Below are 12,192 nucleotides of genomic sequence, written 5' to 3' on the forward strand. Positions count from 1 at the left end.
TTTCCTGTAACGATACTTCAACTCATCTAAATCAACTCCATCTCAATTTCTAATTTCTAATCAGGGTCTGGTCAGTTTCGAGGCATGGAAGCCAGGCCCCTTAGCCTTGCCCGTACTTCCTTCATTTTCATCCCATGCAACTCTTTTGATCACCTAATGAGTCTTTCTTTGAAACATTTCTTGTAGCTATTGATTCCTTTCTGACTCCCCAGCTACAATATTCATCAGGACTACGACTACCTGTTGCCTCCCTTATCACAGCAATCTTCTGTGTCAGAGAGGTATGTGTTCTGAAAAAAACTGCCTGGGTTCAAATATGGGCTCTACTCCTGCGTGATTTTAGGTGAGTTTCTTAACTTCTCCATGTATGTCTTTCTTCATCTGTAAAATGGAAGTAGCAATACTATCTAGTTTATTAATTTGTTGTGAGATAATACATGTAAAAGCACACAGAACCGCAACTGGGCACATAGTTAATGATCAATCAATGCTAGCAATATCAATTATATAATAAATTCATTTGCATCTACTTTGGGCCTTTTGGCTAGGTCACAAGTCTTGAGTAACATCATTTCACTCTTTTGGCTATAAGCCCCCATATAAGTCTTGTACTGGGCAGTGGCTGACTAGGTTGTTTGAGACAACATATCCTGCTGGGAACAAGCAGAAGTACTGGACATCTCAGAAATATCTAGTCAGGGAGAATTTTTTAGACCAAGATCTGAATAAGGAATCAAGTCAGTAGAGGTGAGTGATATTTGAAGCTGATCAAAAGTGAAAGCAGTGAATGAAAAGCTGGAACGTATGAGCAGAGTTTTCATCAATATGAAAATGTTTAGAGGGATAAAATTAGAGTCAAGAACCTATTAGAGGGGAGAGGCACTGGAAAACATCACGGACATATTTTCTGGAGGAAGGGTCAACTGGAGAAGCATATCTCACAGGGTTAATTAAGGCCTGGTTTTAGAATCATAGCAACTCCTGACTGGATTCAGTTAATCAGCTTTTAGCCTCTCTGTCTATTAGAAGCAATAAATAAGTACCTCTGGAAATAGATAACATCAATAAAAGTAACAAATCACAGAAGAAAACCAGTTTTGACAGACAACCAAGAGGGAAAACAGACAATGCAAAGAAATTCACAGAAGACCCAGGTTTTTAAAATAATAAGATATATATATATACATATATATATATATATATGTATATGTATATATATATATATTTGAACTGTTATTAATATGTTCATGGAATTAAAAATCTAGATGAATAAACTTGGCACAGAAAACTATGTGAAATAATCACATGGATATTCCAGACCTGAATAATATCCAATAAATAAAGTAAAGAGTGAACGGATAAGTTAAACAGCAGATTAAACACAGCTGAAGGCACAATAATGATCTGGAATATAGGGCAGTAGAAAATGCACAGACTAAATCACAAAGACCAAAAAAAATGGAGAATATAGAAAAGAGCATAAGAAATATAAGGAACCCAGTGAAAATATTTAACATATATGTATTAGAAATGGAAAAGAGAAGAAATTGAGAAGATATATTTGAAGAAATTTGGCCAAGAATGTCCCCAAAATTATAAAAATCATTAAGCCATGAATATTCTTTAAATTCCAAGCATGAAAAATACAAAATAAAGTATATTTAATCACACAAAATAAAACTGCTGAGGATAAAAGGCGAAGTCTTAATAGCAGCTAAAAACAAAAAAAAATACTACTTTTCTAAAAAAGCAACAATTAAATGGATGCTTACTTCTCAACAGAACAGTGAAGGCCAGAATAACAACTAACCTGGAATTCTCTAGCCAGTGGAAATATGCTTTGAAGATGAAGACAGATGGTATCATAAAGGATTGCATTTCTAAAAAAACCCCAAAGTTACTGATTTTAGAATTTCAATGTTGGGTAGCCCCTAAGTACATTTTCTTTCTTTCTATTAAAAACTTAGAACCAATGTCATGATAATACAAATTCATCAGAGACAAATGCTGATTTTGTCACCAGTATGTTTACAGAAATTAAAAACTCATTTCTTATACTGTTTTGAAATCTTATTACCATGAAATACTCAATACTGCGAAGACCAAAAAAATGGAAGAACATTTGTTTACATCGTAATAGAAACATGTTAAGTGAACTAGTTTATGAATAAAATCTATTGGATGGTATAAAAATAGAAGGCACAATAAAAGTATTTGCAACAAATAAGCACTGAGAGAAGACACCACACGACCCATAATAAAGGAAACTTAAAGGGTATGATTTTGGGGGGCAAAAGAAAATGATCTCAAAGAGAGGCATAGAGATGCAGCAAAAAGTGAAGAGCACCAGAAAGGATAAAAATGTGTAATTATAAATAAACATTGACTTTATAAAACAGTAATAGTAAAGTCTTCTGGAGTCTTAAATATATGTAGAATCAAAATTCATGACAACAGGTGTGCCTATTAGCTCAGTGGGTTAAAACCTTAGGCTCAGGTCATGATCCCAGGGTCCTGCGATCCAGCCCCGAAGCAGGCTCTCTGCTTAGCAGGAAGCCCACTTCCTCCTCTCTTTCTCTGTGCCTGCCTCTCTGCCTACTTGTGATCTCTGTCTGTCAAATAAATAAATAAAATCGTTAAAAAAAAATTCATGACAACAAAATGTAGAAGATGAGAGGGGGGGATGTGAATGGCGATAAAATCTTCTAAGATTCTAGCATTATCAATAATGTGATAAAGGTGAAAATGTCTATTATACTTTAGTTGTTCAAGGATGTCTATTTTAATCTCTAGGATCATTACTAAAAGAATATATGACTACTGAAATAATAAAGGGAAATAGAATAATAAATCAGAAAGATAAAAAAACATTGAATAAGTGAGTCCGGAAAAGGTGCTAAGATGACAGAGCTGAATCAAAATATACATCAATAATTATATTAAATGTGAATATAAAATAATATCCCAATGAGATGACAAATTGTTTCAGAGTGGAAAACACAAAACTAGATTATATGCTAGTCACAAGAACTACACTTTAAATACAAGGTCACAGAAAAGTTGAAATGGAAAGATAGAAAAGATACACCATGCCAACATGAAAGAAAGGTGATGTATCTATACTAATATCAAAGTAGAACTTAAGGAAAGAAGCATTACCAAATATAAAGAGGGATATTTCATAAAGATAAAAGTTAGTATGTTAAGAAAATATAATAGTTGTAAATATGGGTATACCCAATAACCTAACCTCAAAGTATATAAAGCAAAAACTGACAGAACTAGGAGAGAGAAATAGATTTGGAGAAACAGATCTGTAAGTATATCTTTCAGTAACTGACAGAACAGTCATAGAAATCAACAAAGATATAGGAGATTGGAGCATAGTTAAAAACTTAACCTAATTCATATATAGAGAGAACATAGCAACAAACAACTGAAGGACGCCAATTATTTTCGAGTGAACATGAAACATTTATCAAAATGTAATAGCTGCAGGGCCATAAAGCAAGTCTTAACCAATTGAAATGACACCAAGTATACAAACCATATGCTTTGTACAGACATAGAGTGGAATGGAGCTAGAAATCAACAGCAAAAAGGTAATTGGAAATGCCCACGTTTTTGGAAATTAAGTAACATACTTATACATAGCCAGTGGGTCAAAGAAGAAATTACAGGGAATATCAAAAAATAGTTTAACTGAAGGATAGTTAAAATGTGACATATCAAAACATGTGAGATCAAGTAAGTGTATTTATAGGGAAACGGATAGTCTTCAGAATATACATTAGAAAAGAATGATGATTAAAGCCAATGATTGGGACCTCTAGAATGGCCACGAAAGGGAACAAGTTGGGTTTGGAGTCCCCAAAATCCCCTTCTCCAAAGAATCATTACTATTTGACCTGTCTGGCAGTTCATTGAAAAGCTCCATCCACAGGACTTGTCTGTGTTTGACCTAAGTCAATGCTAATTTTGTACAAATAGCCTTTACCTCGGGGCATTTGCCAAAAAAAAATATAGTGGCAGATTTTTAATATCTCAGTTTCCTGAGGCAGTGTTACCAGTTGGAGCTAAGAAGAAGCTGAGAAATAACCTAAAAGGAAAAACGGGAATAACATGGAGACATCGAAAAATTCTAACATATTATTTATGGGAATCAAGGTCACACATATGTGATTGTATACATGCCTCATAATCCTTCACCTCTAGCTGACCTTGAGGTCTTGCACAGCAAGGAACTGAAGGCTAAGGCAGAATTGTAGACTCCCTACATGAGCACAGACAGATCAATTGAGATTATCCCGTGTAAGCAATAGAAATTTGGAAAAAAGAATGAAGAAAATGGACAGAGCCCCAGAGAACTGTAGGATACCCTCAAGCTACTAACTTGCATATAAAAGGAATCCTAAAAGAAGAATAAAGCGGAAGAAAGAATATTTGAAGAGATCATGGCCAAGAACTTCTCAAGTTTGAGGAAAAACTGCACCAAATCTGCATCTCCAAGAAGCTCAACAAATCACAGGTGGTATAAACTCAAAGAGATACATGAGCCGGCGCATCACAGTCAAACTGTCAAAAGCCAAAGACAGCATCTCGAGAGCAGCAAGAGAAAGGATTCATCACCTACAAACCCACAACTGCAACGTGGTTTTCCAGAAGCCTGCTTCTGGACACCATCCAGGTAGAATGTGAGGTAACAATCATTTGTGAGTCATCAACAGCCACCTTATTGGTGAAGTCAAAGATGGAAGATGGGCAAGTTTTTTTTCTCTCTAGTCCTTAAAGTCTCCTACCCATCCTGGCCCTCCCTACCCTGTGAGTCAGGACTAAGAGGGGCAGAGGGGTCACTGCAAACAGCATTAGGGGGTCTGTGATGTAACAATGGTTGCCTGCCCTCTGAGGGCTACGGTACTTGCCCACTTGGGAAACAGCTAAGTAGTAAGTAACGGTTGGCTTTAGATTGAATAGTAGTGGTGTGAAGCATAGAGTTATACATAATGTTTTCCTTAAAACTACGTTCTTGTCCTGAAGTACTATACTGAAGATGAGGCGTGTTTCTTTGATTCATGTTTTTATATCTCTGTAGGTACACCTTTACAGTTTTATCTTTTGCTTTATATCTACACACACTTCTATGTATTTGATATCACGCTTAATTTAACTCTTCTTCAAAGATAATTTAAGTCATCATGAGAAAAACTTGCAAATGAATTTTCCCTAACATTCTAACCCAGAGACTCCCCTTCGTTCAGTTGCCATTTACTTAACACGTATTATGTACCTGTCGTTTTACTGGATACCAGACACAGAGATGCGAGACGGAGTGTTCCTAGTGGGACAAGAGAGGCATCTGCTCAGTCTTAACTTGGTGGAGACAGGGGTGTCTGGAGAGGCTGTTAGAGGAGGTGACCGAGTCCTGAAGAGTTAGCTGGGTGAAGGGAAGTGGGGTTAGGCAAAGGCTATCTAAGGAGAGAGAACAGCATGGCGGGGAACTGAGGAAACCTTGGCATGTTTGAGGCTAGAGCCTAGGCATCAGGGAAGGTGGCTGAGAGATACAGCAAAAAATGGTTATTTATTGAGCCCTTACTATGGGCCAGGTACTGGGCTAGGTACTTGACATACCCAATTCATCCTCTGTAAGAGCTCCATGAGGTGTGGGGACTGCCTTCTGAGGGTAAAGCATATTCCATTGGGAAAAGGAGGCCACGAAGAGATGGGGAAAGAGCAGTCTAGGAGGTGGGACCAGAGCAGGATGGCCTCGTGTTATAGGAGCCACGGGGAAGGAGCTTCAAAAAGGACTAATGTCAAATGCTACCCAGAGGTCAGTGAGGACAAAGAACTAAGCAACTAGCAAGTCACTCATGATTTTGACAAATTTAGTTTCAGTGGCAGAAGGAGGCAAAAGACAGATTGCCGGCGGATGAGGCATACATGCAATTCAGAAGGGGTGGATAGTGATAGGCAGCTGCTCTTTGAGAAGATTCTTCGAGAAGGAGAGGGCTAGCAAATGAGCACAGGGAGTTAGTGGATTCTATGGTTGGGCAGTTGGGTAGTCGTTTGAAGTGTGTTTGTGTGCCCAGAGGCCAGAATGAGCAGAAAGAGAGAGAGAGAGAGAGAGAGAGACAGGGGAAGGCCTATAAGGGATTAATGCTGAGGAAATAATGTTCCTACTGGATTGTGGGGAGATGGGGGTGGGGAGGGCCCGGCTTTGGCCAGGAGCCCAGAGGAGAGCGTTAACCCGGATGTGAATGCCAAGACAGGGTGCTGGAAGCTGAAGAAGCTTCAGCCCATGGGCCTCTGTTTCACCACATGTAGGAACCCAGATCCTCTGGCAACAAGGGGCAGTCCTTGAATACTTGACTTATAATACATTTATTTCTTGTCAGCAAGTGCCATAAGCAGATTTCTCCTGCTGTTGCCAAGCAGGCAGTCAGACTTGGGGGGGAAAGCAGGTAGAATGAACACTTAGTGCTCACAGACCTGTGATTTGTAGATTTTTTTCTCGAGTGACTGCATGGACTGAGCCAGCCCCCCGGAACTGACTTCTCCACCCAGCTTTGAGGGGCTCTCTCCTCATGAATGCCCACACTGTTCATGGAGCACAGCCCTGAGAGGAAAGCCCGCCAAGAGCAACAACCAGTGTTAGAGCAGCAAATGCGTGCAGGCATGGAAAGAGCCAGAGAAGAAGAGCTTGGAAGAAACTGGACAAGAGAATTGTGGACTTAGGCAACTGTTGGTATCTCTGACCAAAAGGAGAAGGGAATCTATTAATCTGATTCCGTGAGGGCTCTAGTTAGTGCGAACATTACCCAAGGAGTAAGAAATAAAGCTTTAGTGTAATTTTGGAAGGTGGTTACTTTTGGTGTTGGGATAGGTCCAGGAAACATTTCAGAAGAAAGCCAGAAGCCTGCCCCAAAATGATTTTATTGTTGGTTGGTTGGTTGATTTTGTTTTGTTGTGAATTGGGAACAGACAGGTTCCACTTATGAAAGTAGACTTTTGTGACTGTTGTTTCATTGTTTATTGAAAAAATATAGTTATTTTCTTCAGTGGTAACATTCCATCTTCTTTGATTTGCTTTTTAGGGTGGGAGTCGGCATAGTTTCCTCCAGCAGTAGGATTGTGTGAGGAGAAAAGAGGTTCATTTAAAATTAGTGACCAGGTTGCTAAATGTTATCATTAAGTTGTTATCAGTAAGTCAAGGGCTTGATACAAATGCTGTCACTCTTACACACACACACACACACACAGTCTTCCTACTGAAAATATGAGCCCGATGGTGTTTACAAACAGTATTGTTTGACCACGTAATGCACTCCTGGCACTTACTAACAGAATCTTGACTCACCTACTTAATTGTTTGAATGGGTTTTTAACTTACTCAAGTTTGAGTTATGTAATGAGGTTAATCAAGGTGCCCATCTCACAGTATGGTTAACAGGATTAAACAGATAATGCTGGTAAAGTGCCCAGCATCAAAGGGCTGAAGGAATGTGCGTGTAGTCGCTGTTGTTCCTGACATTGTAGTTAGAAAGCTGATTGCCGTTGCCTGCGGTCCTGGACTCCAGCTGACCCAGAGGCTTTGCCCACAGAGTTTCCTAAACCAGTTCAACAAACACTTGTTGAGGGCCTGCTTTGTGTTCTCGTAAAGGAAAGCGGTAAATGTAGGCACTTGAAGAAGGAGGCACATTTTCCCACCTCAAGATACCAACAGTAACATAAATAAGACAAATAACCAAAATACAACATAGAAAATCAAAATTCCAAAATTCAATGAAATTCAGTTCAAGTCAACCAACATTTTTATCAATTACCTCCTTACATCCACAGCTTCATATGAGATACTGGGTTACAGGGATGGCAACAAGGCACACCCACACCTGATTTCAACCAAATGTGACAAGTAAGTCAGGGGACTGGGTCGACACAGTACGATGGAAGAGGTGGTGATTGACTTCGGCTGGAGGTAGTTTTTTGTTTTTTTTTTTTTGTTTTTAAGATTTATTTATTTATCTGAGAGGGAGAGAGGGAGAGCACGGTGGGGAGGAGTAGAGGGAGAGGGAGAATCTCAAGCAAACTCCCTGCTGAGCACAGAGCCTGATGCGGGGCTGGATCTCACGACCCTGAGATCACGACCTGAGCTGAAACCAAGAGTCAGACAGATGTGTAACCAGCTGCCACCCAGACTCCCTGAAGGGTCCAAGTAGCTTTCAGAGGGGACGGTGCAGACAAGAATCCAAGCCCACAATGGGAGAATATGGGGGATGCCGCAGGTTCCTTGGTCTGGAGGCAAGAACAAGAAACTGCGGGTCTTGTCCAGAGAACCGGATATAGTCTATTATTACTGAAACTTAGCTTTGGAGACAGTGGGCATCTTATCAGGGTGTTGGATTGGGCTGGGGTCTTCAGAGCTTTGTGAGCAGGTGTGATGTGATGTGTTTTAGAAACACCCCTGGGGCAGATGGAAGGGTAAGATCAAACCCAGAACAACAGGAGATGGTAGGAGGTGTCCTGGCCTGAACCAGTGGTGGTCAAGGAGATGAAGCAGGGGCTGCGGTTTCAAGAAATGTTAACCGGGAGGGTTGGTGATGGATTCAAAGTCTGGTGAGGAAGAGGAAGGAGTCGGGGTGAGCTCCAGGTTTCTGCTTGTGTAGCTGGGTGGATATGGCGGTGCCACCAGCTGCCCACAGTGGAGCCACCATCTCTCTTAAACATGCACACACACACACACCCCAGCTGGGTCCTTCCTACTCCTTCCACTCTCTCCTCCCAAGTCAGAAAATGGAAAAAGGAGAAAGACCAGAAATTCTCCATTGCGTGGTGCTCAGCCAGGCCCATGGAGTGAGGCCAACCCTGGCAGCTGCTTCCAGAAAGCTCAAAATGGAAATCAATGGCCTCACCAGGGGCACGCCCTCCTTGTCTTCCCTGCTTCTACCCATTCTCCAATGTCTAACCTTTTCTGTCATCCCTTGACCCACCTTTGCAGTTACTGGAATGTCGGTGGGGAGTTCTGAAAGTTCTAATACCTGATCCCTCAGATATATGGCAATGTTTTCCTCTCCCTCTCCCTGTTCTGTTCTTATCTTTTCCTTTCTTTTCTTTCTTCTTTCTTTCCCTTCCTTCCTTCCTTTTCCCCTAGCTTATATTTTATCGTGAAATACAATACACTAACTGGAGTACATAGAGTATAAACATAGAGCGTAGCACATTTTTCTAATGAACACACACGTGACCATCACCCAAGTCAAACAGAAGACTGCAAGCCCCTCAGAAGCCCCCCCAGCCCCCCTCACATCCTCATCTAGTCACCACCCTTAGTATCACACCTCCCATCTCACCCTCACCCCTACAAGTAACCACTATCTCGAATTATGGGACTCACTTCCTTGCTGTGCCTTTTTGTGTTATCACCTATGTATATGTCCATAAACAACAGAGTTTAGTTTTGCCTCTTTGGGAACTTAATTTTTTGAAATCCTTTGATCCTGATTCTTTCAACATTTATGTTTATAAGATTCACCCGCATTGTTGCACATAGCTATGCTCTCCAGTGTGTGAACAGATTACCATTTTTAAAATCCGTTCTATTGTAATGGTCATTGGATTGTTTGCAGTGTTGAGCTTCCCTGAACAAAGCTTCTCAGACATTATTATATGTGTATCCTGGTCACGATTCATAAGTTTCCTCCAGGTACATATCTGGAAGTGGAGCTGCTGGGTCATAACACGTCTTCCCTAGAGTGCAATGTTACTCCCTGTTGAGAGAGCTCCTCTTTTCCATATTCTTGCCAACATGTGGCATTGTCTCTCAACTTATTGTTTTAAGCCTCTGGTCCCCAAAAAGACTTTTCTACTAAAACGGTCCCCTCTAGGTCAGTGGGTCTCACGCTCTGTTTTCCAGGTGACTGGTGACAGGATATTCACATATGTGGCGCCCTGTCATGAGCGTGACCATGAGAAGGTTATAAGCAATCCCCAAGTAAGAATGACACAACTTTAAATGAATTCTGGTGGACACCTGGATGGCTCAGTCGGTTAAGCCACTGCCTTCAGCCCAGGTCATGATCCCGGGATCCTGGGATCAAGTACCGCATCAGGCTCCTTGGTCACTGGGGAGCCTACTTCTCTCTCTGTCTCTGCCTGTCAGTCTGCCTGCTTGTGCTCTTTCTCTCTCTCTCTCTCTGACAAATAAAATCTTTAAAAAAAATAAATGAATTCTGGTTGGTTTAACAAAAGTAAGTCATCTGGGGGTTGCAGTACTTTATTATTTAAAAGCAAAAAATCCCGTGACACACCCCTTAAATGAGCACAACATACTCGTGTGTTCTGGTGCCCTTGTTGAGAACCCCTGTCCTTGTTGGCTGAGACGCTCTGATTTTAGCAGCCTTGAGCTTGAATATACTAACCGCCTCTTCAGCCCAAAGGCATGACCCCACAGCCTGTTTGTCTACCAAATCTTGGCTCTCACAAACACAGCTGATGGGACAAAGAGAGAAACAGGTAATACAGGGGCTTGTTCTCTGGCATGTGATACTCATGAACATGTTTTTGTGGTACCCCCACAGGGTTTGACCAGCTGACCTGGACCTGGCCAATGGCCCTGTCCTCCATCATGGCCACCGCACCATTCTGGCTCACTAAGAAGATGTTTCCCTTCAAGGTGAGCAAATGGATGGGGCTTGCTTGTTTCCGGTCAATGGTGGGCTCCTCACCCAACATTCGCCGGAAGAAACTAATCTATAAACTGCAGGAGGAAAAGGCTTTTCGGGAAGAGATGAACATTTTTCGTGAGAAAATAGAAGACTTCAGGGAAGAGATGTGGAATTTCCGAGGCAAGATCCGTGCTTTCCGGGGTCAGATCTTAGGTTTTTGGGAAGAGGAGCGACCTTTCTGGGAAGAAGAGAAAACCTTCTGGAAAGAGGAAAAAAAATTCTGGGAAATAGAAAGATCTTTCCGAGAAGAAGAGGAAACCTTTTGGAAAAAGTACCGTACCTTTTGGAAGGAGGATAAGGCCTTTTGGAAAGAGGACAATGTCTTATGGGAAAGAGACCGGAACCTTCTTCAGGAGGACAAGGCCCTGTGGGAGGAAGAGAAAGCCCTGTGGGTAGAGGAAAGAGCTCTTCTTGAGGAGGAGAAGGCCCTGTGGGAGGATAAAAAGTCCCTCTGGGAGGAAGAGAATGCCCTCTGGGAGGAGGAGAAAGCATTCTGGGTAGAAGGTGGTGGCCATATTGCCGAGGAGCAGATACCTGAAGACGGGCACTATAACGCCGATGGAGGGCCACAACCACCAGCCTTCTCCCGAGGCAGAGCTTGAGCCCCAGAAACAAGGGCCACAGGGTCCAGGCTCTGCTGGATTGGGATTCAAGTCCAGGATGACCCCATGTGTGGGGGAAAAGATGTGCTTGTTGGTCTCCTTGCTTCAAAAGATCTAATAAAGTCCTGGGGAGAGGTTTGGAAAAACAACTTCTTCAATAGGGCCAGCTTCATTTTTTTCTCCGAGGCCATATTCCCCCCCGCCAGGCTGTACGGCTGTCTGCACACAGCTCGGTTCTGCACGCTTCCCCCTGAGCCCCGCATGTGTGAGTGTCCGTGAGCAGAGACCCTGTGGCTCTCTCTGAAAGTCAGAATGGGGGAGAAGAGGGGCTCAGACAACTCCAGCTAGAGACAGACAGGGACAGGGAGCAGCTGAGCCACCCACACTACTGTCACGCAGTGGGACAATCATTTCTTTTCCACTCTGAACAGTCTCAGAGACCTGGAGTGCCCTCACGGCTTTTCAGAGAAGGCCACAGGGCTCTCAAACAACTCACCTGCGCTTCTTGCTCCCCTGTGACCCATTTAGAATACAAGCGGGGGGGGGGGATCCCCTAATGGTCCTATTGCTCTTACTGTTGCCCCAAACTTCTCAACAGCCCCCTTCGCTGTGGCGGGAGAAAGGGGCGTGGCATAAGGCTGAGGCTCTAAAGCACCGCTCTTCCTGGATGATGAAGTCACCTGGACCGTGTAGGACAGTCTCCCTGCCACCGTGTGTTCCTGTTCACACAGGTGTCACTGAATTATCAATTTAAGTTTCTCTTTCTCCATTCTTTTAAAATTAAAATGCCCTGGGCCCATAAAAATTAAATGAATGTACACTAATGTGGTCAGCAACTTAAACACCCAACTTCTTTTCTGGGTCTAGATGGT

General features: G+C 42.2%; 1 protein-coding gene across 6 annotated transcripts; it reads left to right on the plus strand.

Moving 5' to 3' along the window:
* The first annotated feature begins 4,724 nt into the window (after positions 1–4,724).
* CCDC70 (coiled-coil domain containing 70) lies at positions 4,725–11,467 on the plus strand. Of its 6 annotated transcripts, none has more exons than XM_059144507.1 (3): positions 4,828–4,944; positions 7,837–7,909; positions 10,572–11,467. In XM_059144507.1, the coding sequence occupies exon 3, from the start codon at positions 10,601–10,603 to the stop codon at positions 11,318–11,320; it is 720 nt and encodes a 239-aa protein (XP_059000490.1). In that variant the 5' UTR covers positions 4,828–4,944; positions 7,837–7,909; positions 10,572–10,600; the 3' UTR covers positions 11,321–11,467. The 6 variants fall into 6 exon arrangements, with proteins under 6 accessions (XP_059000489.1, XP_059000487.1, XP_059000490.1 ...); XM_059144508.1 differs by lacking the exon at positions 4,828–4,944 and adding an exon at positions 4,966–5,088; XM_059144506.1 differs by lacking the exons at positions 4,828–4,944; positions 7,837–7,909 and adding an exon at positions 4,725–4,761.
* Positions 11,468–12,192: the final 725 nt, after the last annotated feature.

This window comes from Mustela lutreola, chromosome 13, assembly GCF_030435805.1.
Source record: "Mustela lutreola isolate mMusLut2 chromosome 13, mMusLut2.pri, whole genome shotgun sequence".
Taxonomy (NCBI): Eukaryota; Metazoa; Chordata; class Mammalia; order Carnivora; family Mustelidae; genus Mustela; species Mustela lutreola.

Bases quoted from the DNA above. Each gene is read 5' to 3' on its own strand.
- CCDC70 (XM_059144504.1), top strand. From the start codon at position 4,758: ATGGGCAAGTTTTTTTTCTCTCTAGTCCTTAAAGTCTCCTACCCATCC. The intron at 4,822-10,571 runs GTGAGTCAGGAC...GTACCCCCACAG, and splicing joins ATCCTGGCCCTCCCTACCCT to GGTTTGACCAGCTGACCTGG.